Genomic DNA, 24803 nt, shown 5'->3' on the forward strand with positions numbered 1-24803 from the left:
AAACCGCCCGGGGGAGGAGACCTCCCTGCGGTCGGCTGCCCCCCCCAAGCCCCCCTTGGGAGGGAGGGCGAGGGGGGGGGAATATATGCAGACCAAGCAAATATTTGAGTGTGGAAAAGGCCGCTTTATTTGGAACAGGTGCGCATCACAAATTATATAAAACTTTGGCAAAGCCTTCCAAAAATAAACCTCACTTTGGGGCAGATTTATGAGGCCCTTGCGCCACGTTTACGCCGCTGTTGCGTCACGCAAGGCGGCGTAAACGTGGCGCATCCCTACGAGGCATTTACAACGTGACGCATCTATGGAGATGCGTCACGGTGTAAGGCCCTGCGCCACATGAAACCTGCGTCAGGTTTCATGTAGGCGTTCCGGTGCAGGGGGGGGCGTTCCGTCGCAGAAACGCCCCTGGAAAGTGACTCAGTGAAATCTACAAGATTTCACTCAGTCACTTTCTACGTCAATTCCTTACGCCTGCTTGAAGCAGGCGTATGGGTGATGCACCATGCAATGTAGGGGTGGCCCCTGTGCATTGCAGGAGTCATGTCGCACTTGCGACATGACTCCAGCAATGCGCCGTCCGTACGCCGAAAGATGCGTCACGCATCTTCCCTGCCTTGCACCATGGTGCGCCGCATTGTAAATGCGGCGCACCATGGGTGGCGGAGCTGTGGCGCACTGTGGCGCACATTAACTGGCGCATCCCTGGGGATGCGCCAGTTAATGTAAATCTGCCCCTAAATAATTAAATAATCCTGACCCCGCCCCCACCCCCTCCCCTAAAATTTTATAGCCTCTCCCCCACCCATATACACAACATTTCAAACATTACAACAACATTATAAAACATTATAAAACATTACATCATCAATATAACATTACGTCATCATATCAACCCCAATAACTTATAAATACCAGGCCCTCCATTAACCAATCACATGCCTGCCCCTTCACCTCTGTCAAACCCCCAAAACGTATAAACGGTCAACCAATGACCAACTTATTCTTTCCCTGTCGATAACACCAACCTGACCATTAATCACCAAAATCTGACACAAACTGCCCCGAAATAACTAGACCCCGCCACCCAGGAAGGAGGGGGGGGAGCAACACTACCCCCCCTTTCTGCCCCCCAGTAGGAAAAAAGGAAGGGAATCCAAAAGTACTCAATGCCGGACTGTAACAGACCTAGCCAATACTTCCCTCAATGCCAACAAATAAAGGTCCATGCCTGCTCTAGAGAAGCGAAACCCCATCATCTCAAAAGAATTCAGTCGATTCCAACCGTGTCTCTCTATAGACACTCTTCCAAAGCCCAGCTGACGACAGAATCTGAAAAACCTAAGCATTCACCTTCTTCCTGGCCCTATCAATCGCTATAGGATCCACTGCTCCTCTCCAGATCCGACGCGGAATCAATTCCGTCCAAAAAACATGGCAACCAGCCCAACACTCCTAATGAAAGCTCTTAATTGCCCGCAACAAAACCACTCCGTTCAGTTACACCAATGAACATTCTCCCCCAAGGTAATGACTAAAATATCCGGACAGAAACCCCTAGCCATTCCTGTATTAAGGCATGGAACTAGATCCCTCCAAAGCATCCAACCCTTTCCTTTCCCAACAATGTTGAACATTTGCCATTAAAAAACCCCAACATTTCTCCAAATTAACTTTGAGCCGCCTGAAACCCGTGCCCGCTTGACGAACGAATGCCCCACTATCCAAACGTCACCACTTCAGAACAGGGCCCAGCAACTGATCCTGTAAAAGAAAAAACAATGAATACTCAAGAAAAGGAAGATAACGCAAGCGCCTCCGCCGCAGTGCTCCGCACATGGCGCTGAAAGCAGTTAGACGACCCGCGCCCCAACCTCATGATGTCCCCTTGAGACCAGAGTGTGTTCCGTATTGACCCCCCTCCAAACCGATATACTGCAAAGCCTACACAAAACCATGTGAAACTGACATGCTGTCACAGGCGCTTTATTAATATGCTGAAAAACCAGATCACAAACGCAACCCCCAGAGAGTATGCGCCAACGGCGAGCCAGCAGTAATGGACGAGTAATTGTTGGTGAACGCACCTCTACACGCACCCCTTTACCCAACTGCCGTTGATCAGTCTTTGATCTGGAAAACCACACATGCACATCCTGCACCGAACAGAGAACATCTCGCCAACAAAATCCTCCCTAAGATGTAGAAACCCAACAATTCCGAAACGTGAAAAACCCCAAAAACATGAATGTCATCAGCATGTAAAACAAACAATACTTCAAAATCGTCTCTACAAACTGAGGGCAGAATCGCCAATATACGAGCCAGTGTCTGCTAAGATAAAAAAGAAAGGATATCCCTGCCAACTCCCCTGCAATGGTAACTCTAGAAAGACCCTTGACCATGAGGTCCAGAATGGACAGAATGACGTCCCCGGAAAAGCGTCAAACCTCGTCACGCCTGCATGCGCCTGAATTCAAAAATTTTGTCCATGCCAAAATAAAGCTGAACATGTGGACACAGACAAAGAACCTACCACCCGTTGTAATACCCGACGGTACCTACGTGCCACATATATCTTGGCATTGGAGTGGGTGATCGGTCCGCCTCCCTGGCCAGTCCACGGAATCTCCCCCACGGCAAACAAAACAAAGCAGCCGCTATGTCATTGACCACACCGGGAATGTGCAAGGCTCGAAAAGTGATGTCATGCTTCAAACCAACCAAACACAAAGACTCTCATCAGTTTCAGTACCTGCTCATCTCTGGCCAACTGCCGATTAACAATCTCAACCACTGCCATGTTGACAACACGGAAAAAGAACTTTTTTGTGTGCCAGAGCCGCCCCCCCAAGGTGTCAAGGCCACCAGTATAGGAAAAAACTCAAGAAATGTGATACACATCCCAACAATCTGCAGGCCATTGTTCCGCGCACCATCTCCCATTCCAGTACATGCCAAAACCTGCACTGCCTGCAGCATCAGAAAACATCTGTACATCCCACTCAAAACCACATCTCTGACCAATGGAACACCATTAAAGGAAACGCAAAATTAAGGTGCCCCAGTAAAACTTGAATGTCTTTCACCTCACTTACTGTTTTAACAACATGCCGCTCAACAATGCCAGCAGCATCAACCTCTTATCTTCCGGCAAGCTAGCCTGCATTGCCCCGGAATCAATTTCAATGCCCAAGAATGACAATACTGTGGCAGGACCCATTGGTTTCTCAGGAGCCCAAGGCACACCCAAATCCTCCAGGAGCCTATGTAAATTGTCAAGAGCAGCCTGTCACTCCGCGGAGCCCGGGGAACCTACAAAAAAGAAATCATCCAAATAGTGCTTTACCAGTACATGACCCGAAAGGTGGGTGAAATGCCACTGCGAAAAAGTGCTGAAACCTTCAAATAGAGCACATGAAATGGAGCAACCCATTGGCAATGCCTCGTCCACGTACCATTTTCCTTCAAAATGGATGTTCAGAAGACTCCAAACATCTGGATGGACTGGAAGCAGCTAAAAAGCAGACTTAATGTCATACTTAGCCATCTCTGTAGTTGCGTCCGTGGTCACAACAAGTGACAGGGCCACGTCAACCGAGGAATATGTTACTTAATGTCACACTTAATGTCACACTTAGCCATCTCTGCAGTTGCGCCCGCGGTCACAACAAGTGACAGGGCCACGTCAACCAAAGAATATGTTACTTAATGTCACACTTAGCCATCTCTGCAGTTGCGCCCGCGGTCACAACAAGTGACAGGGCCACGTCAACCGAGGAATATGATACTGAAGCAGCCTCTTTTTAAGGCACCACTCCAATAGGTGAAGTTAACAGATCATGGATCGGCCAGTCATGAAAAGGGCCTGCCATCCATCCTTCACGCACTTCTGTGCTCAATTCCTCTCTCACCACTGCACTGTTCAAATGCAGACTTCAAGTTGTCAGGACAACGCCTCTGCCTTGGCCCCAAATAGCTCAAAACGAAAACCAAATTGAAAAAACCCTCCAAAAGTTTTTGTTTCACACCGTCACCCTCGTAATCGTAGAGGGCCCGTTGTAACTGTGGCAGCTTAACCTATTATTGAGCCTTTAGGCCCAGAAACGTGCGCTCCTCTACCTCCCCGACCCCCTTGAAACTGCTGAGCTGATCCTGAAAAACCCTGAACCTGTCTGACTCCCTTGTTGTCCACCTGGCGGTTTGGTGCCCCAACATTTAAACAGCGGGTGTCGCCCATCGCAGCTTGAGCATTCATGCCGATAGCTACAGTAATCCCTAACGCACGACCCCTTAGTAAAGTCCCAGCAAGGACCATTTCTTGACTGTGTAGTTGAACTACTTCCCACCTCGCCACGGGTGAGCTTAGCTTGAAAGGGCCGATAGATCAAATGCAAACCGCTAGCTGCAAAAATAGTCTTTCCACCCTGAGGCTGCTCTCAATGTATGTTGCCAGAGATCAGTATGCAACTCCCCCCATTTACCTCTGGATCCCATGCTATCCGAGCCCTAAATTTTTCATCACCTGGAGCCCAAGTATACACCCCCTCCCGTAAGCTGCGCCTTCCTGATCCATCCATATATTAAAATATATAAACGCTGCGCTCTGGGAATTACTCACAGTAAACACTTGCATATTGCCGTCCAATGTTTTATAGTCAATGGAACCTTAGGGCGCTTCGCTAATTCATACTTCTCCTCCTTAGAAACTTTTTGGACCGTGCCTCATGGGGAAGGAGCTTCAAACTTTTCACATATCCATCCTTCTAAATGCGTTCCTGTTGGACCTAGATTACCCAAGCCTACATATGGTAGCTTGGCACAGTAGTGGTCTACAGCTAACTCAAGGCGTTGGCTAAGTACTTACAAGTCTCACCCACAGTAACACAGTGATGAACCACTAAAATAAAGACACAACACCTCTGTTTGGAAAAATACCGTTACCTTTTATAAAAAATAATATGTCTCTTTGGATTCAAGTTATACAAGATACAACATTAGTTTCTTTCAGGAGAAAACATTCCACTTTTACTTTAAGAAATTACTTTTCACTCCTCAGCTGTGGAAAAAGGACAATAAACCACATTCTTTTGTCAATGGTACAGTAAAGCATAAGGGTAACTCTTTGGTTGGTTAAGAGAATCTCATTAGCTTCACACTCTGTAAGGTTACCTCACATTATTATACAATGACACATTACTCCACCAATAAATCTACTGAAAAGAAGATGCAGACTGTTAGTGCAATACGTTTTTACAGGTTCATTAATAGGTACTTTACCCCACAGCACTTAAGCACTGCCCAACTCAACAGCAAGACCTGAATGTAGATTTTCACTGTATGACCCACCAGTTATGTGCTAAAAGGAAAGACACAATAATATTAGTAAGGTTCCTCTCCCTCTGATTGACAGGCACACCTAGCTGGTAGAGAATCTACTTCTTCACTTATCACTAATCTGTAGGGGATTTTACCCAGGAACCCTGTGGTTCCCTGCACCATTTCCACCTTTCTTTTCTGAGTCAGATATCGGATAAGTTTTATTCTATGTTATTCAGTTCACTAACTCGTTTTCCTCGAGTCAGGTTCCCCTTGACAAGTCAGTCACTCGCGTGGGTCGTAGCCCCACTGTTCTGCTTCATTCACCTGGCTCTGCCGCCTCCCGTTCCCACGCTACCCGGCTTACTTGTGAGGATGGGGGCGTGTCGCGGGTGTTTCCTCTACACGCGCTGGAGCCCGGTAACCGACGGGCTGAAGGGGGAAGGCAGGGAAGGCTTTCCCGGCTCAGGGCTCCCTACCGAGTCGTCCGTTGTGGCGCTTCTGCCTCCTCTGAGGGGATCGACCTCCTGGAGCTCCGACGCGGCACTCCTCAGCTGGCGCGATGACTTTCCTTCCGCTGGCACTACTCGGCGGAGCATGCGCGGAAGCGCTCGTTCCTCTTCCGCCTCGGCGCACCTGCTCCCAGGAAGGACGCTGTTCTCCACAGGGACGCTGCTCGGTCTCTTCTGGGCCTGCTCGATCCTAGGCCCCTCCTGCCTCGCAAAAGCGTTCAGTCGCTGGTCATGCGCGGAAGCGCCTACCTCTTCGTGTGACGCGGCCGGTGCCCCCGGGGTCCCGACGCCGATCGGAGCAGCGCCACTGCTTCTCCTCAGGCACTTCTCACTCCGGCTTCACAGGAAGGATGTGCACACACGGCGTCCTCGCTCTTCAGGGTGCTAAGGTGCCACAGACGCCCACCTTCACTACAGCTACTCCACGACACCGGTGAGCACAGCGCTGGGTATTGACAAGCAGGAATACCCCCAATTAAGGGTGTTCTGAGTGGTTTTACTGGGGCTCTGAGATAAAAGGATCTTCTTCCTCCAGTAACTCGATTTCCTTGTCAGTAGTTGTTGTCTTGATAGAGGGATCGGTCAAAGGCTGAAGGGGGAACAATCCTCTGAAGTAACTGTCAGCCTCAGTGACAAACTAGCTGCTCTCAGTGTGTCCACCTCCTCTCACCACTGCCTCACTCCTCTACTCTGGGGTCAGCACAAAATGGCTGCTGGTCACTGGCCTTATATAGGGTGGCCTGAGACCTGCAGAAGTCTCTAGTCAATTCTAGAAAGTTCCCTAATGTTATCCTATGGACCTGTCCTCCAGTAGTGTCCGTTATGGCAGTTGGTGGACACCATCTTAGGTTTCTGGAGATCCCTAGATTTTCAAGGGGGCTGACTAGGCCTCACAGGTTATGAGGGAAAAATGGCGTCATCGCCAAGGAACACCTAGCCCCCTGACAGCATTAAAAAATTCCTGATGGACATATGTAAAAATAAAAATAGAAACTCTGGGAGGCTAAGGGGGACAAAAATAAATAATAATGGTTAGAGTCTCTCCAGAAGCAGACAGGTCTAACACGCGTCCCCCCCAGCTGAAAGTGGGGAGAACTACCCAACCCCTTGGGAGTCCTCATCACTAAGGCGGAAATACCTGGATAGACCGTCTGCGTTGGCATGGTCTGCCCCAGGTCGGTGTTCCACCCTAAAGTCCATTCCCTGTAGGGAGATGGACCACCTTAGCAACTTGGGATTCTCCCCCTTCATTTGCATCAGCCAACGAAGGGGGCGATGGTCAGTCTGAACTAGGAAGTGCGAACCAAACAGGTATGGTCGCAGCTTCTTCAGAGCCCAGACCACCGCAAAGGCTTCTCTCTCAATTGTACTCCACCTCCTTTCCCTGGGGAGTAGCCTTCTGGACAGGAAGACCACGGGTTGATCCAAGCCCTCATCATTTAGCTGCGATAACACTGCCCCAATGCCATGTTCTGACGCATCTGTTTGGACAATGAATTCTCTAGCAAAATTAGGGGCCTTGAGAATGGGAGCGGAACACAATGCTTGTTTCAAGGTCATGAAGGCTCGCTGGCAAGCCTCTGTCCAGACTACCCGTCGGGGTTGCTTCTTGGAAGTAAGTTCAGTGAGGGGGGCCACGATAGTGCCATACCCCTTCACGAAGCGACGGTAGTATCCAGTGAGGCCCAGGAAGGCTCGGACCTCTGTTTGAGTCTTGGGGGGCTCCCAGGCGATGATAGCCTCAATCTTTGCCTGGAGGGGCTGCACCGTCCCTCTGCCCACCAAGTGACCTAGGTACACCACCGACCCCTGTCCGATCTGACACTTGCTGGCCTTGATGGTCAAGCCAGCCTGTTGCAGGGCATGAAGAACAGCTTGCAGGTGCTGCAAATGGTCCTCCCAGCTGCTACTGAAGACAGCAATGTCGTCCAGGTATGCAGCAGAAAAAGCTTCCATACCCGAAAGGACCCTGTTCACCAGCCGCTGAAAAGTGGCAGGGGCATTCTTGAGCCCAAAGGGCATCACACGAAATTGGTAGTGTCCCTCAGGTGTAGAGAAGGATGACCTTTCCTTCGCCTCCTCGGTAAGGGAAATCTGCCAGTACCCTGAAGTTAGGTCAAAGGTACTTAAGTATTGAGCAGCTCCCAGCCGGTCAATAAGCTCATCCGCCCGTGGGATAGGATGTGCATCAGTTTTAGTCACTGAGTTCAAGCCTCGGTAGTCCACACAGAATCTCAATTCAGGTGTGGTGCCTGGTGGGGCAGCTTTTGGTACCAAAACCACCGGGCTAGACCAAGGGCTACCAGAAGGTTCAATCACCCCTAGCTCCAGCATCTTGGCGACTTCACTTTTGATGTTGGCCTTCACCTTGTCCGACAGCCGGTAGATTTTAGATTTCACAGGTGGGCTGTCTCCTGTGTCCACGTCATGGGTACACAGGTGGGTCCTACCTGGGACAAGGGAGAACAGGGGAGAAAATTGCTCCAGGATCTGGCGGCAATCACTTTGCTGTTCAGAAGTCAGGGATGGCGAGAGAATCACTCCCTCCACTGATCCATCTTTTTCTTTGTACGAGAGAAGATCAGGGAGAGGTTCACTTTCTTCTTCCTCTGCTCCATCGGTCACCAGCATTAAGACAACCTCGGGCCTCTCATGATGTGGCTTGAGACGATTGGCATGCAGCACCCTGAGGGGCTGCCTCGGGGTCTTAAGATCCACCAAATAGGTGGACTTCCCCTTTTTCTCCAAAACCTCAAAGGGGCCTGTCCAACGGTCCTGGAGGGCCTTTAGCTCTCCAGGTTCCATTACCCACACTTTCTGTCCAGGCTCCAGTTCCACTGGGTGAGCGTTGTGGTCATACCACTCTTTCATAACTGCTTGGCTGGCCTCCAAGTTGTCTGAAGCCTGCTTCCACAACTTAGCCATTTGGCTCCGGAAGGCCAGCATGTAGCTCACCACGTCCTGGGGAAGCTTCCTGGGAGTCTGTTCCCATCCGTCTTTCACCAGGCTGAGAGGTCCCCTTACAGGGTGCCCGTACAAAAGTTCGAAGGGGCTGAAGCCCACTCCCTTCTGTGGCACTTCCCTGTAGGAAAACAAGAGACAGGGTAGGAGGATGTCCCATTTCCTCCGTAGGCTCTCAGGTAGACTCCGTATCATACCTTTCAAGGTTTTGTTAAACCTTTCCACAAGACCATTGGTTTGTGGGTGATAGGGAGTGGTAAACCCATAGGTAACGCCACACTCCTTCCACATGGCCCGCATGTATGCTGAAAGGAAGTTAGTCCCCCTGTCGGAAATGACCTCCTTGGGGAAACCCACTCTGGTGAAGATCCCCATCAGGGCCCTTGCCACTGCAGGTGCAGTGATGGTCCTCAGAGGTATTGCCTCTGGGTACCGGGTGGCATGATCCACCAAAACCAGTATGAACCGGTGTCCAGCTGAAGTTGGTGGATCCAATGGCCCTACAATGTCGATGCCCACCCTCTCAAAGGGGGTGCTAACGACAGGTAGTGGTTCCAGGGGAGCTTTTAGCTTCACCCCAGTTTTCCCATTGGCTTGGCAAGACACACACGTCCGACAATATGTATCCGACGCCACTTTCATTCGAGGCCAGTAGAAATGGGGGACAAGCCGGGCAAAGGTCTTGTCCTGTCCTAGGTGTCCTGCCAATGGTATCTCATGAGCCAGTTCCAGTAGAAAGGCTCTAAAGCATTGAGGGACCACCAAGGCTCTGGCTGAACCGTGGCCAGGTGCCTTGGGCTCACTGTAGAGGAGTCCATCCTCCCAGTAAATCTGGTAGCTCCCTTCAATGTTTCCCGCTGCCTGGGCGTTGGCCTGTTGCCGCAGCCCCTCGAGAGTAGGACACTCTTTCTGAGCTTTGCAGAACTCTTCCCGGGAAGGACCTCCCTCCACATGCCATTCAGTTGGGATGGGTAGGTTTTCCAGGGAAGCAACATTCTCCCCGGTGGACTCCAGATCCACCTCCGCAGGTGGTCCAGCTGTCTCACTAGGTGGAGATGTCGAGGCAGGGTCCTCCGGCCTCCTGTCCTTCTCCTCTCTGGCAGCCGGCTGGGCCATTGTTCCAGGCTCCAGCGTCAATGAACTCCCCCTTCGGGCAGTCGCGGACCTTGTGCTGACACAAGTCCAGTCAGGGGGTCCCAGCATCTCAGAGTGAGTCTGGTACTCCACCCTCCTCCAAGCATTGTGCTCCATATCATTCCCTAACAGGCAGTCAACAGGCACGGCAGGGCTTACGGCAACTCGAAGTGGACCTGCAACCCCTCCCCACTCAAAGGGAACCTCAGCCACAGGGTAGTGGCCCAATCTGCCGTCAGCCATTACGGCGGGATGGAGTACATCTGGGATGACCTGCTCTGGAGACACCAGCTGACTCCTTACCATAGTCATGCTGGCTCCTGTGTCTCTCAGAGCCTCCCCTCTACGGCCATTGATGGTGACCCACTGCTCATACTTAGTAGTATTAGAGGGCAGCTGGGTCTTGGGAACCATCTCCTTATCTCCCAGGGACACTAAGGTGACACCCGCCCGCTCCCCTCCATTAACCAAAGGTATCTCCTCCCCGAGCACTACACTAGTGATTCCCGGGGCTTTTCCTCCAGTGGGAGGGGGTGGTCTTTTTGGGCATCTCACATCTCCTTTATAGTGTCCCACACCACCACACTCAAAACAATGAACAACCCTTGGCTGCTGGCTTTGGCCAGGGGTAGGGTTGCGAGGGGGGTTACTCTTGGGGATGAATCCTCTGCCCCTTCCTTGCGAAGTATTTTGTGGCCCTTTTGAGAACTCCCTCTTAGTTTCCCCTCCCTCTTTCCTCTGGGGGGCGCCCTGTCCTTGCTTCTGGGAATTCCCTCCAGTCCCCTTAGTCGACACCCGAGTACTAACCCAGATGTCTGCCTCCTCAGCAAGCTTCCTGGGGCTGGTCAGCTTGCTGTCCACCAGATGCTGTCTTAGTTCGGGAAGACACTTCTCGAGTAGGTGTTCCTTGAGTATGAGGTCATATAGTCCCTCATAGTCTCCTACTTCGCTGCCTCTTACCCAACCCTCCAGGGCCTTCCTGGAGTAGTCCAAGAAATCTACCCAGTTTTGCGTGCCCAGCTTGTAGCTGCCCCGGAACTTTTGCCTATATTTCTCAGGGGTCAACCCAAACTTCTTGAGCAGCGCTGATTTCATAGCCGGATAGTAGGTCTGTTCACTCTGGTCAAGAGCCAACAAAGTATCCCTGCCAGTGGGGGGCATGTATTTGTATAACCCACCTCCCCAGTGGACTTCCAGAATCCCATGGGCCCTTAGCGAGACCTCGTAGGCGGCTAGCCACTTAGCAATGTCGTCACTGGGTACATAACAAACCATAATATCTTTTGGTAGGTACGGTCTAGGTTCTTTGATGTTGGTCTGGGTATCGCTGCCACCATTCTCTGATTTGGGGGATCCTCGGTTTAGGGCTTGTAAATCCATCTCTTTGATGGTTCGCTCATGCGCCAACCTCCTATCCTCCCTTTCCATGTCCATCCTGGCTAGTTCTATTTTCAACCTCCTCTCCTCCCTCCTATCTTCCAGCTCGGCTTCGGTTAAGCCCCTGTCTGAAACGCTGCTGCTTGCCCTTGAAGGTAGCCTGGGACCTGTCAGAAGATTCCCTCTCCCCATTTGGTTCAGCAATGCAGCCTCAGTAACAGTGTCCCCATCACCCACTTCCGTTTCTGGTTCCTCCCTTAGACGAGCTTCTAACCATGCCCTTATGCTTGTCAGCAACTCTCCTTTCTTGGCACCTTTATTAAAAAATACCCCGTTCTGCTGACACCAATCCCTGAGTTGGGCCACAGTATTGGCTTCCAGCTCTTTAAGATTCACCTCCAGCTTTGCCATGGTATAAAATTACTCACAGGAGAAAACCACGAAGTGACCTGAGGTTAACCTCCACCCACCTCCAGAAATAAATTTAGAAAAAACAAAAATTAGATTAGGAGGGCCGCAGGGAGAAAACTCCAGGTGGGGTCCCGTGGTTGGCACTGCGTTACTACTAAGTGAGTGTAAGCACAAATCCGTGATCCCACCGCTGAAACACCAATTATGTTGGACCTAGATTACCCAAGCCTACATATGGTAGCTTGGCACAGTAGTGGTCTACAGCTAACTCAAGGCGTTGGCTAAGTACTTACAAGTCTCACCCACAGTAACACAGTGATGAACCACTAAAATAAAGACACAACACCTCTGTTTGGAAAAATACCGTTACCTTTTATAAAAAATAATATGTCTCTTTGGATTCAAGTTATACAAGATACAACATTAGTTTCTTTCAGGAGAAAACATTCCACTTTTACTTTAAGAAATTACTTTTCACTCCTCAGCTGTGGAAAAAGGACAATAAACCACATTCTTTTGTCAATGGTACAGTAAAGCATAAGGGTAACTCTTTGGTTGGTTAAGAGAATCTCATTAGCTTCACACTCTGTAAGGTTACCTCACATTATTATACAATGACACATTACTCCACCAATAAATCTACTGAAAAGAAGATGCAGACTGTTAGTGCAATACGTTTTTACAGGTTCATTAATAGGTACTTTACCCCACAGCACTTAAGCACTGCCCAACTCAACAGCAAGACCTGAATGTAGATTTTCACTGTATGACCCACCAGTTATGTGCTAAAAGGAAAGACACAATAATATTAGTAAGGTTCCTCTCCCTCTGATTGACAGGCACACCTAGCTGGTAGAGAATCTACTTCTTCACTTATCACTAATCTGTAGGGGATTTTACCCAGGAACCCTGTGGTTCCCTGCACCATTTCCACCTTTCTTTTCTGAGTCAGATATCGGATAAGTTTTATTCTATGTTATTCAGTTCACTAACTCGTTTTCCTCGAGTCAGGTTCCCCTTGACAAGTCAGTCACTCGCGTGGGTCGTAGCCCCACTGTTCTGCTTCATTCACCTGGCTCTGCCGCCTCCCGTTCCCACGCTACCCGGCTTACTTGTGAGGATGGGGGCGTGTCGCGGGTGTTTCCTCTACACGCGCTGGAGCCCGGTAACCGACGGGCTGAAGGGGGAAGGCAGGGAAGGCTTTCCCGGCTCAGGGCTCCCTACCGAGTCGTCCGTTGTGGCGCTTCTGCCTCCTCTGAGGGGATCGACCTCCTGGAGCTCCGACGCGGCACTCCTCAGCTGGCGCGATGACTTTCCTTCCGCTGGCACTACTCGGCGGAGCATGTGCGGAAGCGCTCGTTCCTCTTCCGCCTCGGCGCACCTGCTCCCAGGAAGGACGCTGTTCTCCACAGGGACGCTGCTCGGTCTCTTCTGGGCCTGCTCGATCCTAGGCCCCTCCTGCCTCGCAAAAGCGTTCAGTCGCTGGTCATGCGCGGAAGCGCCTACCTCTTCGTGTGACGCGGCCGGTGCCCCCGGGGTCCCGACGCCGATCGGAGCAGCGCCACTGCTTCTCCTCAGGCACTTCTCACTCCGGCTTCACAGGAAGGATGTGCACACACGGCGTCCTCGCTCTTCAGGGTGCTAAGGTGCCACAGACGCCCACCTTCACTACAGCTACTCCACGACACCGGTGAGCACAGCGCTGGGTATTGACAAGCAGGAATACCCCCAATTAAGGGTGTTCTGAGTGGTTTTACTGGGGCTCTGAGATAAAAGGATCTTCTTCCTCCAGTAACTCGATTTCCTTGTCAGTAGTTGTTGTCTTGATAGAGGGATCGGTCAAAGGCTGAAGGGGGAACAATCCTCTGAAGTAACTGTCAGCCTCAGTGACAAACTAGCTGCTCTCAGTGTGTCCACCTCCTCTCACCACTGCCTCACTCCTCTACTCTGGGGTCAGCACAAAATGGCTGCTGGTCACTGGCCTTATATAGGGTGGCCTGAGACCTGCAGAAGTCTCTAGTCAATTCTAGAAAGTTCCCTAATGTTATCCTATGGACCTGTCCTCCAGTAGTGTCCGTTATGGCAGTTGGTGGACACCATCTTAGGTTTCTGGAGATCCCTAGATTTTCAAGGGGGCTGACTAGGCCTCACAGGTTATGAGGGAAAAATGGCGTCATCGCCAAGGAACACCTAGCCCCCTGACAGCATTAAAAAATTCCTGATGGACATATGTAAAAATAAAAATAGAAACTCTGGGAGGCTAAGGGGGACAAAAATAAATAATAATGGTTAGAGTCTCTCCAGAAGCAGACAGGTCTAACAGTTCCTTAGTTGCCAAATTAAATGAGCTCCCAAACATCTAGTGGCCCCCATATACGGAAGATATTCCTTTTTTTTTCTTTTTTTTATTTCAACTCTTACTGGCAAGAGGCTCCGTAACACTCCCCGCAGCCTCAGTGGTTGCACCGTTTTCAACCTTACTTCCCGCTGCCTCAGCCATCATCCGTGCCAACATTTGAAACTTTAACGTACTTTCTTTTGAGCAATCTCCCTTCAACCACCCGCCAACCCCCTCCATGCTGTCCCCACAGACACCATTCTAGGTCTGCCCTGTGTGACTGGGCTCTCACCTGGCTCCAAAGAAGGCGCCCTCACAGACTCCGCACGTGGCGCCGACACATCCAACCTATTCCGTCTTCGAGGAGCCCTGACTGATGGGCCGCGCTCTCGAATCTCCCTTGATGGCCGTGCTACTGTGGAAACCTGCAAAACACTATGAGACACATGAGAGGGCTCCCCCCCCCTCACCAGCTTACAATTCACCCCCTTCAGGACTATCCTCATCATAGTCCAACAGTACCGGCTCCACTTCTGGCCTGAAAGGCAACACCTCGGGTCTTACCCAACCCGTCATCAGCAATATTAGATTCAAAATGAGTAGAAAGTCCTCCTGGAAGGGGAAGCAGGCTGTACACGCCTGTACCTTCCCATGCGTTGACTCTGCAGCTCCATAGCCGACGGTAAGGTAGACCACCTAAACCTGCTATTCGTTGGGGCCAGCGAGGACGCACAAGACCTTCGTTCGCTGACCGCGACGGGCTCCCTCGGTGGTACGGAAAGAGCCGCGCTAGGCTACCTCCTCACTTCACCTCGGCGAAATTGGGCTGAACCACGCCGTACCGAGTCCGGACCGCCGCACCGAGCCACCCCCTGAAAAGAAAAGGTTTGGACTGGTGTGCCGGGATCCCCAATAAAAACACCTGACACAGGCCCTGCCGCTGCAAAAACAACTGGACCAACTGACCCCCTTTCTAACCTATCTAACGACAAAAACCTATCTGTACTCCTAAAAGGCATCCCTCTCACAGGAGAATTACCCACGACATCCTCCTCATCACTTCCAAAACCAATACTGCTGCTGCCACCGCCGTAGAAGAACTCCTACCCCACAGAACTCCCAAACACACCCTGCTCCGCACCCCTCCGCTGAACCGCACCCTGATCCACACACAGACTCCCAACACGCTCCCAGCCAGGCTGCAGAACCCCAAAGCTTCCTGCTCGCCCCAAACACTACCATACCGTGGAAAAGTACAGGGTACAAAATTTTCCACACCAACTTCCAAAACATGAAAAACAGTCTCCGTGAGCAGATCTACGACTGACCCCCCAGCCCCTGACTGAGCAACCCCCACATCATGAACAAACCCAGTACTGGCACCCCCTCCGCCGACTTGAGCTCAGTCCCCTTTCACCTCTAAAACTCCCCACATATAACAGGGCTGCACCTTGAACAGAGGCTGGCGTAGAGAAAAGAAAAGGACTGCCCGGAAACTACCTTTCAACAAACTGCTCAGCCCCTGGAATTACCAGCTCAGAATTAAGACCATGTTGCCCCTGGAATGCCTCACTCTCTTCTAAACCTCCCGAAATTACAGGCTGTACCACTCTATAGCCTCGAAAATTACGAGCCCAAAAACCTTGCCCACCCGGCGACACCCAGGCCCCCACACGCTCCGCTTCTGCTAACAAAGCTCCACGCCCCTCCCCCAGCTGAAGAGAACCCATACGCGGCCTAACGCTGGCCGCGCATAAATCTACACAGGCACACGCTCTGAGGCAGCGGCGGAAGCGGAGCGCCTCATAAACGCTTTCCGTCCTCCCCGCTTGGCCCCCGCTTTCCCCGCAACGTCCTCTGATATAGGCCGCACCTCGGAGCGGGCCTTCAAATCCGCCCGCTCCCCCGCCTGAAATAGCAGCGCGGCCCCCTCAGCAGACGCCGCATGGGGAGGGCCGCGCAACATGCCGACAACTTCCCCGCCCTCCACCGCACAAATAAAGCAGCGGGGGCCGGCTTCCGAGTTCGGGACCGGCCCCGTTCACTTACCGCCACCGCTCTCCTCCTCTTCGGGAACAAGCAGCCACAACATCAGCGGAGGCCCGGCGCAAATGCCCCCCCCCGCCGACCACCAAATCAAGTCCCCAATAAACGGCTACCAAATAAACAAAATATAAAAGCTACCACAAAAATTCGCAGCTAACCTCCCAGCCACCAGGTCACCAAACTTAAAATGGTGGCTGGGAGGCAGAGACAAGGGGGGTTATAAGTTGGGCTGCAAAAACCTACCAAAAAGCAGCCCAACATGATTTCTCGAATGTTCTGCCACGAATCCCATACCCCCCCCTCGCAGCCCTCCCAAACCGCCCGGGGGGGAGACCTCCCTGCGGTCGGCTGCCCCCCCCAATCCCCCCTTGGCCAATGTGCGACTGATGAAACAGATGGAGACTAGCCACATAGGCATCCGGTTATTCCCAGTACCCGGATGTAAGGGCGTCGCGCCAATGTTGCATCACCTCTTGTGTCACACTCCTGGTCTGGATCTTCGATGGCGTTGGGCAAATCTTCCTCGGCGCTCCGGAACTACTGTTTGGCAACATTTGTAGAGTAAAGTCGACATAGGTGAATGGCAGCTTTACTGACACCTTGTCGAAATAGCATAATCGGCAGTAAGAAGATGCGGAGCACAAACACGGTGCTAGTAACCTTCATATTGTGATAATAATGGTTGCCTTGGAAATGATGACGAATCTCCCTAATACTAGCTATGGAAGTGAATGCTTAAATTGTATACCCATGTTGACATAAGACCACACCACACGAGCTCCACTTACTCCTTATGTGGCGCTTGAAACGTGTCAATAGCCCCGTGGTCATTGTTTCCCTTTTACCTTGCAGGACCCTTCATCTGGCTCTGAAAATGGAGTCTGTGACCCGGGGTCCGTGCAGAGTGGGGACAGCCCAAACCACTGCAGCGAACAGATGTCACCTGCCATCCCGGTCCCAGCTGCAGTCAAGGTGAGTAGGGAGTGAGCTTGTATGTCACACATTTTAGCAAGAGTGATTATTTATATGGCGCTCACGGGAAACGAAAGTCACACGTCAATATGTGGTATTACTATTGTCCAGACTCAGAAGGGTGAAAGCACGAGACAGCCCAGCAACCATTTTAACCTATGACCTGCAGGGTTATCAATGATGTGCAATCAAACCATGGACCTTTCTTCCACATAATGACCGACTGCTAAATATGGGAGAACTTTATTCTAGCATTTAGGATCCATTCTGGAAACTTAAAAAGTCCAGAATGCTTGAATCAGTAAGGTATTCTCTAACAAGGTTTCTGCGGTCATAATTAGGTGTATACACCACATACATTTCACAATAGTACAGATATGCAAACAGTACATTCACATTAAGTTACTTGCTTTCTAAACAAGGGTGGTGAAAGCCAACAGTGATGGTCCATGATATTATTACCTATATGTGGCCAACGTGTGTTATCAACAACCACAGATGGGTCTCTTTATGTTATCTATCTGCATCCATTTGGCGAGATATTGGTGATCAGTCAGGCTTCTTGCCCATTTGCTAGTTCCACTCAGTGGTTCATCTGAATTCCTTGAGAAATGTCTCCACTCAGGACAAAAGGCTTCTAGGAAGAGGCCATCTTTGGCCTCTCTCACGAATTACACTGGACGCCAGATTCTTTCCCACACACACGCGCATCTGGAAGCGTACTACAACAATGTTCACCTTTAATCTTGTAATACACTCCTGATTTTTTGTACATACTTCCTGTGCTAGTGTAGGTGGAGAGGAATGATATCACATCAGATAACCTCTCCACACAGGTGGGATGGGTGATATTTTCCACCCATCCAAGCATTCCTTCTGAGCAATTTACTGGAATGTTTGTCGAAGAGAGACACGTGGCGCCCTCCCCTAGTTGGTCACCTCGATCCTCCCTTATACTCTGGCGGTATCATGTAAACTCGCCTGTGCCTACTGCCATAGGGCCCACATTTATAATACAAATGTGGTGTTCTTACCACTGCTTGCTTACCACCACTGGAACTTAAACAACAAGTTGGCATTCATTCCAGGCAGTGTCAAGGAGTGCTGACTCCCTCGGCTACATTTTGTCACCGGTGGGGTCCCCTGCCCTATACTGTTAGGCAGTCGACCTACCCAATGTCATGTTGAACGGAGCATATGGGAATATTAATCAGCTCTATTCCATAGTGAGGAGATAAGGATGCAAAGTAAACCTGTACCAGTTTTGCCCAGTAGATAATGTAATTAAATCAGCTTCCGAGACCTTCTATTGAAGTGTATTGAATGAATCAAGGCAGAATGGAAAGCACAGTAGTTAATTATCACATCTTCCATAAATATTTCCCATTTCTAAGTTTAGAGACATCTTACTGAGGAAGGAATCCTGTGTCGCAAATCTGCTTTTCCTCCACGCTCTGGTATAATAGTCCCTTTGGTTTCACAGCTCAAGAAGCATAATTTTTTTTACTAGCTCTGAATGAGAAGTATGGGCAGGTTCCCCTCTTTCCATACGTTGTTACTGTCAATGCACATTTTTTGCATCAGTCCTATAGTGTTGAGGATGGGTGATCTAACAATTTAGGCGCTAGTTATGGTGCCCGATTACTAGTGCCTCGTAAAATTCCGCTACCCACACAAACCACAACTAGTATGGGTGCTGGAACTCAAAGTTTATCTGTAGAATCTAACAGCATGATTTTTCACCCGTTAAATTTCAATAGGTTAAACCTGGTGAAATCTACTAGGCGTGGATTGCCTGGTAAATGATCAGCTAGGTGCACTGTGGTGCGGGAAGCATCAAACTCTGCAGGTTCTGCCCCATTTTCATTGTAAAACTTGTAATCCCCGTTCAGTGGCGGCTCCTGGAGGGAGTGCTGCGGGCGGTGGGACGAGGTGGGGGGAGGGTAGGAGGTAGTAAACTCCGGCATACGGCAGATCGGAGTTAGGTAAAGAAAGAAATAAATAAAACTAATGAAATTGCACGCGCTGCTACGCATTTGGTGTTGCAGTACACAATTTAATTAGTTTTATTTATTAATTTCTTTACCGAACTCCGATCGGCCGTACGCCGGAGTTTACTACCCCCCACAGTGACCCTCCCCACCACGCCCCACCGCCTGCAGCACTCCCTCCAAAAGCCGCCACTATCCCGTTTCTTATTGAATGGGGTAACTAGTGGTCCATGGGATATTGTTATTTATCAGGTACAATAAATAATGCAGCTATGAAGGACTCGTAATAGAGGATTACGTGGTATAATTGTATATATTGCCTTTTTTGGTGCACAATTCCCGCGGTGCTCGGTTTGGGCTATATGCAATGTAAAGAAAAAACAATAGATAGAAGACATAATAATCCAATTATAAATGGAAAAAGAGATGAGCGATGACTAAAAAAACATGATAAAAACCAACGGCAAATTAATATAGCAGGGAAAAGCTGTAAATCAAAGAACAAAACAGCGTCTCGGATAGGACTAGAGGTCGGAACAGTAGACGTGTCTTAAAAGCAGCGCAGAGTAACCTAAACTGAATTTGACAGCAGAAGGAGAGCCAATGAAAATGAAACTAAATAGGGGTAATACGGTCATACTTCCGGGCTCCGACTGCCAGACGTCACGTGCAGCCTAATGAGCAAGGTTTTCATCTTTTGGCCCGTGTTGCACATTCCATTAGAATGGGGTGGAGGGAGAAGTAACTTGGTCTTGAGGGCCGGGGGTGGGGGGGCGGGGGGTAAGTAACATGACGAGAAAGTCGCGGACCCCGGGAATGGTTTGGTCTGTCTGTTAGTCCACTTCGGCGTTAGCACTCGCTGTATTATTATCACGTTATTACATGCTGCACTGTTGAGTTGATCCGTGTACCATTTGCAGCACCTCTGTCGATTCCATCCCCGCCTTGTCCTCTCTTCCTCTTCCCGTAGTAGAGAGTAGAGGCGTGGGGCTGAGAAGGGGAAGTGCACTTGGGCGGTGCATCAAAAAGGGGAATATGCAGAGCAATTGAGGGCAGAGGAAGGAAGGTGTAAGAAGCAAGAGTAGATTGTGCATGTCACCGATGAATCAGGAATAGAAAGATGCTGCAGGGTGGACGAGAGGAAGACATAAGCAGCGGTCAGATGGGGGAGATGCAAGTGCAGCGAATCAAAGAGAGAAAGGTGCTGGAGGCTGGCATGCCACAAGGCTGTGGTCAGATAGAGTAAGGTCCCGGGGGTGTAGAGCTCAGAAGGCCTTATTTAGAGTTTGGCAGACAGTTACTCCATCACATATGTAGCGCACCATCCTGTCTTGTTACAAGTGCATTATATCTTAAGACGAATGGGACAAAAGTCACGTTTGTAATGGAGTTCCCATCGCCCAAACGCCCAACGTTTGGAGAGTGTGAGTATTCTTTGGGACACATTTACAAGGAAAGTGATTCAGTGCATGCCACAAGCCATTTGGCTTTCAAAGCACAGGGATGCGACATATTTACAACAATATGTCGCATCTCTGTGCTTCCTCCTGCGCTGGTGCACAAACTGCTACATACGCCGGTGCAGGCACTCTTGCACTATGGTGCAAGGATGCCTGTGTGGTGGGGAGATTGTTCATGTGCAGGAGGATGCCTGTGTGGTGGGGAGATTGTTCATGTGCAGGAAGGGTTCCCTTCCTGCACATAAACAATCAGAAATGGTGTTTTTCAACTTCTATGTGTGTTGCATTAGCACACATAAAACTTGAAAAACTTCATTGTTTTACTAATTGTTTACATGCAGGAAGGGACACCTTCCTGTACATAAACAATCACCAGAGGTGATTCCCTCGTTCTATGTGTGGTGCAGAATGCAGGGCACCTAGAAAGAGGAAAAAAACTAGGTGAAATTAGTACATTTCTCCTCGTTGGGCATCCACGTAGCAATCAGACGCATTTCCAGATTTATGATTTCTCATAAATCTGGAAATGTGTCTAAGGCCATGGATGTTGTGTGGGAACACCCTCTGCAACACCCATGGAAAGACCCTTTCATGCAAAGTGATGCGTGTAAAGGGGCTGTATTTACAACGAAAGGAAAAGACACAGGGTGGCTTTGTAAATATGGGGCACTAAAATGCGCGGCCGGTGTGTCACAAAAAGTGGCGCACCTGTGGCGCAAGGGGCTTGTAAATCTGCCTCTTTATCTGTATCATTTTGAGGAAGGAGCAGATGCCTGTGTTAATGCTCAGAAAGTCAGGTTACGGTACTAAAAGGAAGGAGGAGGGGGGAATAAGGAAACATTGTACAAGAACCAGGAGTAGCTTGAAAGAGAAATTTAAGCAGGTGCATGGTTTAGAGCAAGAACCAGGTTAGGATTTGGCAGTTTCAAGAGAGTACGATGGAGGTGCCTGGCAGATGGAGGGATCAAAGGACTCAATATCATGATGGCTTGGGGATTGAGGCTCAACTCGGAAAGCACATCGAACTAGGTCGTCAGTGTGAGGAAGGAGACTACTCATCTCAGTGAGGACTGTGTGTCCCCCACAGGTTCAGAGGTACCAAGGAGCTGAGAAGCTCTTTGATCAGACCATAGAGAGGAAGGCACGCAGGTGCATGGCTGCCAGAGGGACTTATGCAGCAGGGACCATTTAGATAGATAGTAAGGTAAAAGAGGCTAGGGGACCAGAGAGTGGAAAGTAAAAATGAGGAAGAAAGACAGGGAAAAGTGGGGAAAGGAAAATGTCTGGGGTTCAGGAGGAGGAAAGATGGTCATGGTAGGGAAAGTACAAATATCTGGGGTTCAGGAGGAGTCAATAAGGACATGGTGGTCACATGAAAGACGGTGAAGGGTGTTGGACTGAGATGTAGACGCATATAGGATGCTGATAGAGTGCTAAGAAGAGAGGTAGTCATGCCTCCCTCAGGTTAGGTCACTGGGTACTGTAGCTGACCGACTACCTTGGTAATAGTGCAGAGAGCCGACTGAATGTCTGTTTCTAGGGGGATGCATCAGCTGCTGTCTTACTAGATACTATTAATACAATAAAAATCTATCATGTATGAAACGCACATTACATAGTACATTGTTTTATATGCAGTTACTATTAACTGATTGAAATTTCTGTGTATTTTACTGACCTCGGAAAGCTGAAAGGCTGAGTCGACTTTGGCATGATTCGGATCTGCGACTAGCAGATCACGCTCAGATCTCAGCAGTCACTGCTCAACTTGCTTTGATTTTTTACCGGCGTTGTTTTTGTACCCAAACTATATAGTTCACTTGGGCTCTCAAAGTGTTGATGAGGACGTTCTAAGGTTGAGGACTTTTCACCAGTAGGGACTGCGATCCTCGTCTACTCCATTTGCATTTTCTTTTAGAAGGCTCTGTATTGTTGCCCAGAATCTAGGTTTCATGTGTGGTGTGGTGAGGTGATGGGGGCAGTTATGGGACATAGCCATCCTCAGATTTTGTCCCAGAAGGCCATTTGGGTCTGCCGCTAATATAGTCTTTCAAAACAGGCAAACCTACAAGGAGATGCCAAAAGTGTAATGCCACCCAAAGATCCGTGTGTGTGTCAGGGAAAAGGCATTAGTGTTCCCGTTATTTATGAGAAGAACATGATGAGCAGACTCTTCAAACCCATCAGCACAGTCTCATTCGGCGGCGCGTGCCTGGGAGCGCGCCAGAGACGACTGCTTACATTTTCCACAGCACAGAGCCAGCTTAGTTGTGCAGCAAACTGCAGCTCCCTCCCCCACTGTGTGTGACTGTAGCACTGCAAAATCTTTCCAAACATTAGAACGAGTGGACTTGTGAAAGTAATGGACCTACTCCAACTCCAGCCCATTAAAACCAACTGCCGGACGCAGAAGGATAGGACAGACACTGCTAATGCTGAGCAGAAACTTGCATTCTATTCTCTAAATCATGTCTTTCCATTGCAAAATACCATGATTTACAGATGGCTCGTGATCAGAAGCCCAAGGGCCTTATTTATGACGGCCTTGGGACACTTTTGCATCGCCGTTGCGTCACTTTTCTTGACGCCACGGTGGTGTAAACAATGCACCACGTTGCGCCATATTTAGAAGGGATGCATAGAGGGAGCTGTGTCACCTTGTAAAGCCCAGCGCTACGTTATACCTGCATCAGGTATAATGTATGTACGGTGGGCGTTCCTACGCAACAAAGCCTTGTAGGAGTGGCGCAGTGAAATCTATCAGATTTTACTGTGCCTCTTCAAGGACGCCACTGCGTCAAAACCTTACGCCTGCCTCATAGCAGATGTAAGGGTGACGCAATGCTGTGTGTATAGGCCTGCCTCATGCATTTCTGTAGTTGTGTCATGCTTGTGTCACAACTCCAGCAATGTGTGACTTTTACACCAACAGATGCGTCAGGATTCCTGACATATTTGTCATTCTTTGTGACATGGAGCGCCGTACAATAAATACGGCGCATCCATCGTGTCGTAAGGAGGCTGCAGTGAAAACTGTTGCATCGCTGTTTTGTCGCAGCGATATGCCAGTTTTCATAAATGAGGTCCCACGTAACTTCTGCCAGGCTGTCACCATCCATCATCATGCAACCTTAAATGTTGTTAATGTCCTACCTGCTATATAGCTATTTGTCAGCCCTATGGTGCAGACTTTTGCAGTGTGCCCTTAACCTAGCACCATTATGATGTTCCATTCATTGGAACGTTGAGAGTGAGCTGACCAATCAGGTTGTTCTGAATTTACATCATTACTGATATAGACTCTTAGTTGAAACTATCTTTCAGCCGGTACCTGAATGAGGAAGAACGTGAGATGGGCACGGCGACACATTTATTCTTTGAACTTGGGTCAAGTCAATAGTAATAGTATGGCCTATTACTCTTTTTGTGCGTACTTTATGCGTCTCTAGTCCAAAATTTGGTTGAGGACCAATAACTATCATTATAGACTGGCTCTGCACAGTAAGGCTTCATTTCTAGACTTTCCTTTAATGTACATCACAAACTGAATCGGCTTTTGCTGCTTAAATAATATGCATTATTATTGCCCCTTTCAATGGCTGTCATGTTATCGTTCTCACAGGACAGAAAGGCAGACTCAGCCCTGCCAGGATGTCAGTCTGTGATCTCCAGGTTACACTTAGCTTTCTAGAGTGTGTACTCCCAGCTACTAAGCTAATAGTAGACAACTAAATACAACTTCCGCTGTACAAGATCCCCTCGCCTGCTCGTACTGAACTGTGACTTGGCATGTTCCAGTCCCACATCCAATTAACAGGAATCTTTCTTTAATTAAGGGCATGCACACATTCGCATTGTCATCTGATTACTTGTGATCTTCCTCCCTGTGATGCGCAGTCCAAGCTGCCCTGTGACAAGAACCGCCACAAGAAGCCCAAGGACACCAAGCCGAAGGTAAAGAAGTTGAAGTATCATCAGTACATTCCGCCGGACCAGAAGGCAGAGAAGTCCCCACCCCCCATGGACTCTGCCTACGCCAGGCTCCTCCAGCAGCAGCAGCTCTTCCTCCAGCTGCAGATACTCAGCCAGCAGCAACAGCACCATTTCAACTATCAAGGCCTTCACCAGTCCCAGCTCAAGTAAGTGATTGGGTTTAGATGGGAATATTGTCCCTTTCTGACACAGTTCAGCGTTTTTTACCCAGTAACCTCAGTGATATGATGAATGAAAGAAAAGCGGAAGCCGTGTTGAATGAAAGAAAATAGCAAGCTATGTTGGAGAG

General features: G+C 49.6%; 1 protein-coding gene across 4 annotated transcripts in view; it reads left to right on the plus strand.

The window, feature by feature from the left end:
• Window positions 1-24803, plus strand: part of MYOCD (myocardin) — a 206624-nt gene that overhangs the window by 131122 nt on the left and 50699 nt on the right. For all 4 annotated transcript variants that reach the window (XM_078654725.1, XM_078654727.1, XM_078654724.1 and 1 more), the window contains 2 exons: window positions 16951-17070; window positions 24419-24660. In XM_078654725.1, the coding sequence (XP_078510851.1) occupies window positions 16951-17070; window positions 24419-24660 (362 nt within the window). The remainder of the gene's footprint in view (window positions 1-16950; window positions 17071-24418; window positions 24661-24803) is intronic.

Source organism: Lissotriton helveticus, chromosome 7 (genome assembly GCF_964261635.1).
Source record: "Lissotriton helveticus chromosome 7, aLisHel1.1, whole genome shotgun sequence".
Lineage (NCBI taxonomy): Eukaryota > Metazoa > Chordata > Amphibia > Caudata > Salamandridae > Lissotriton > Lissotriton helveticus.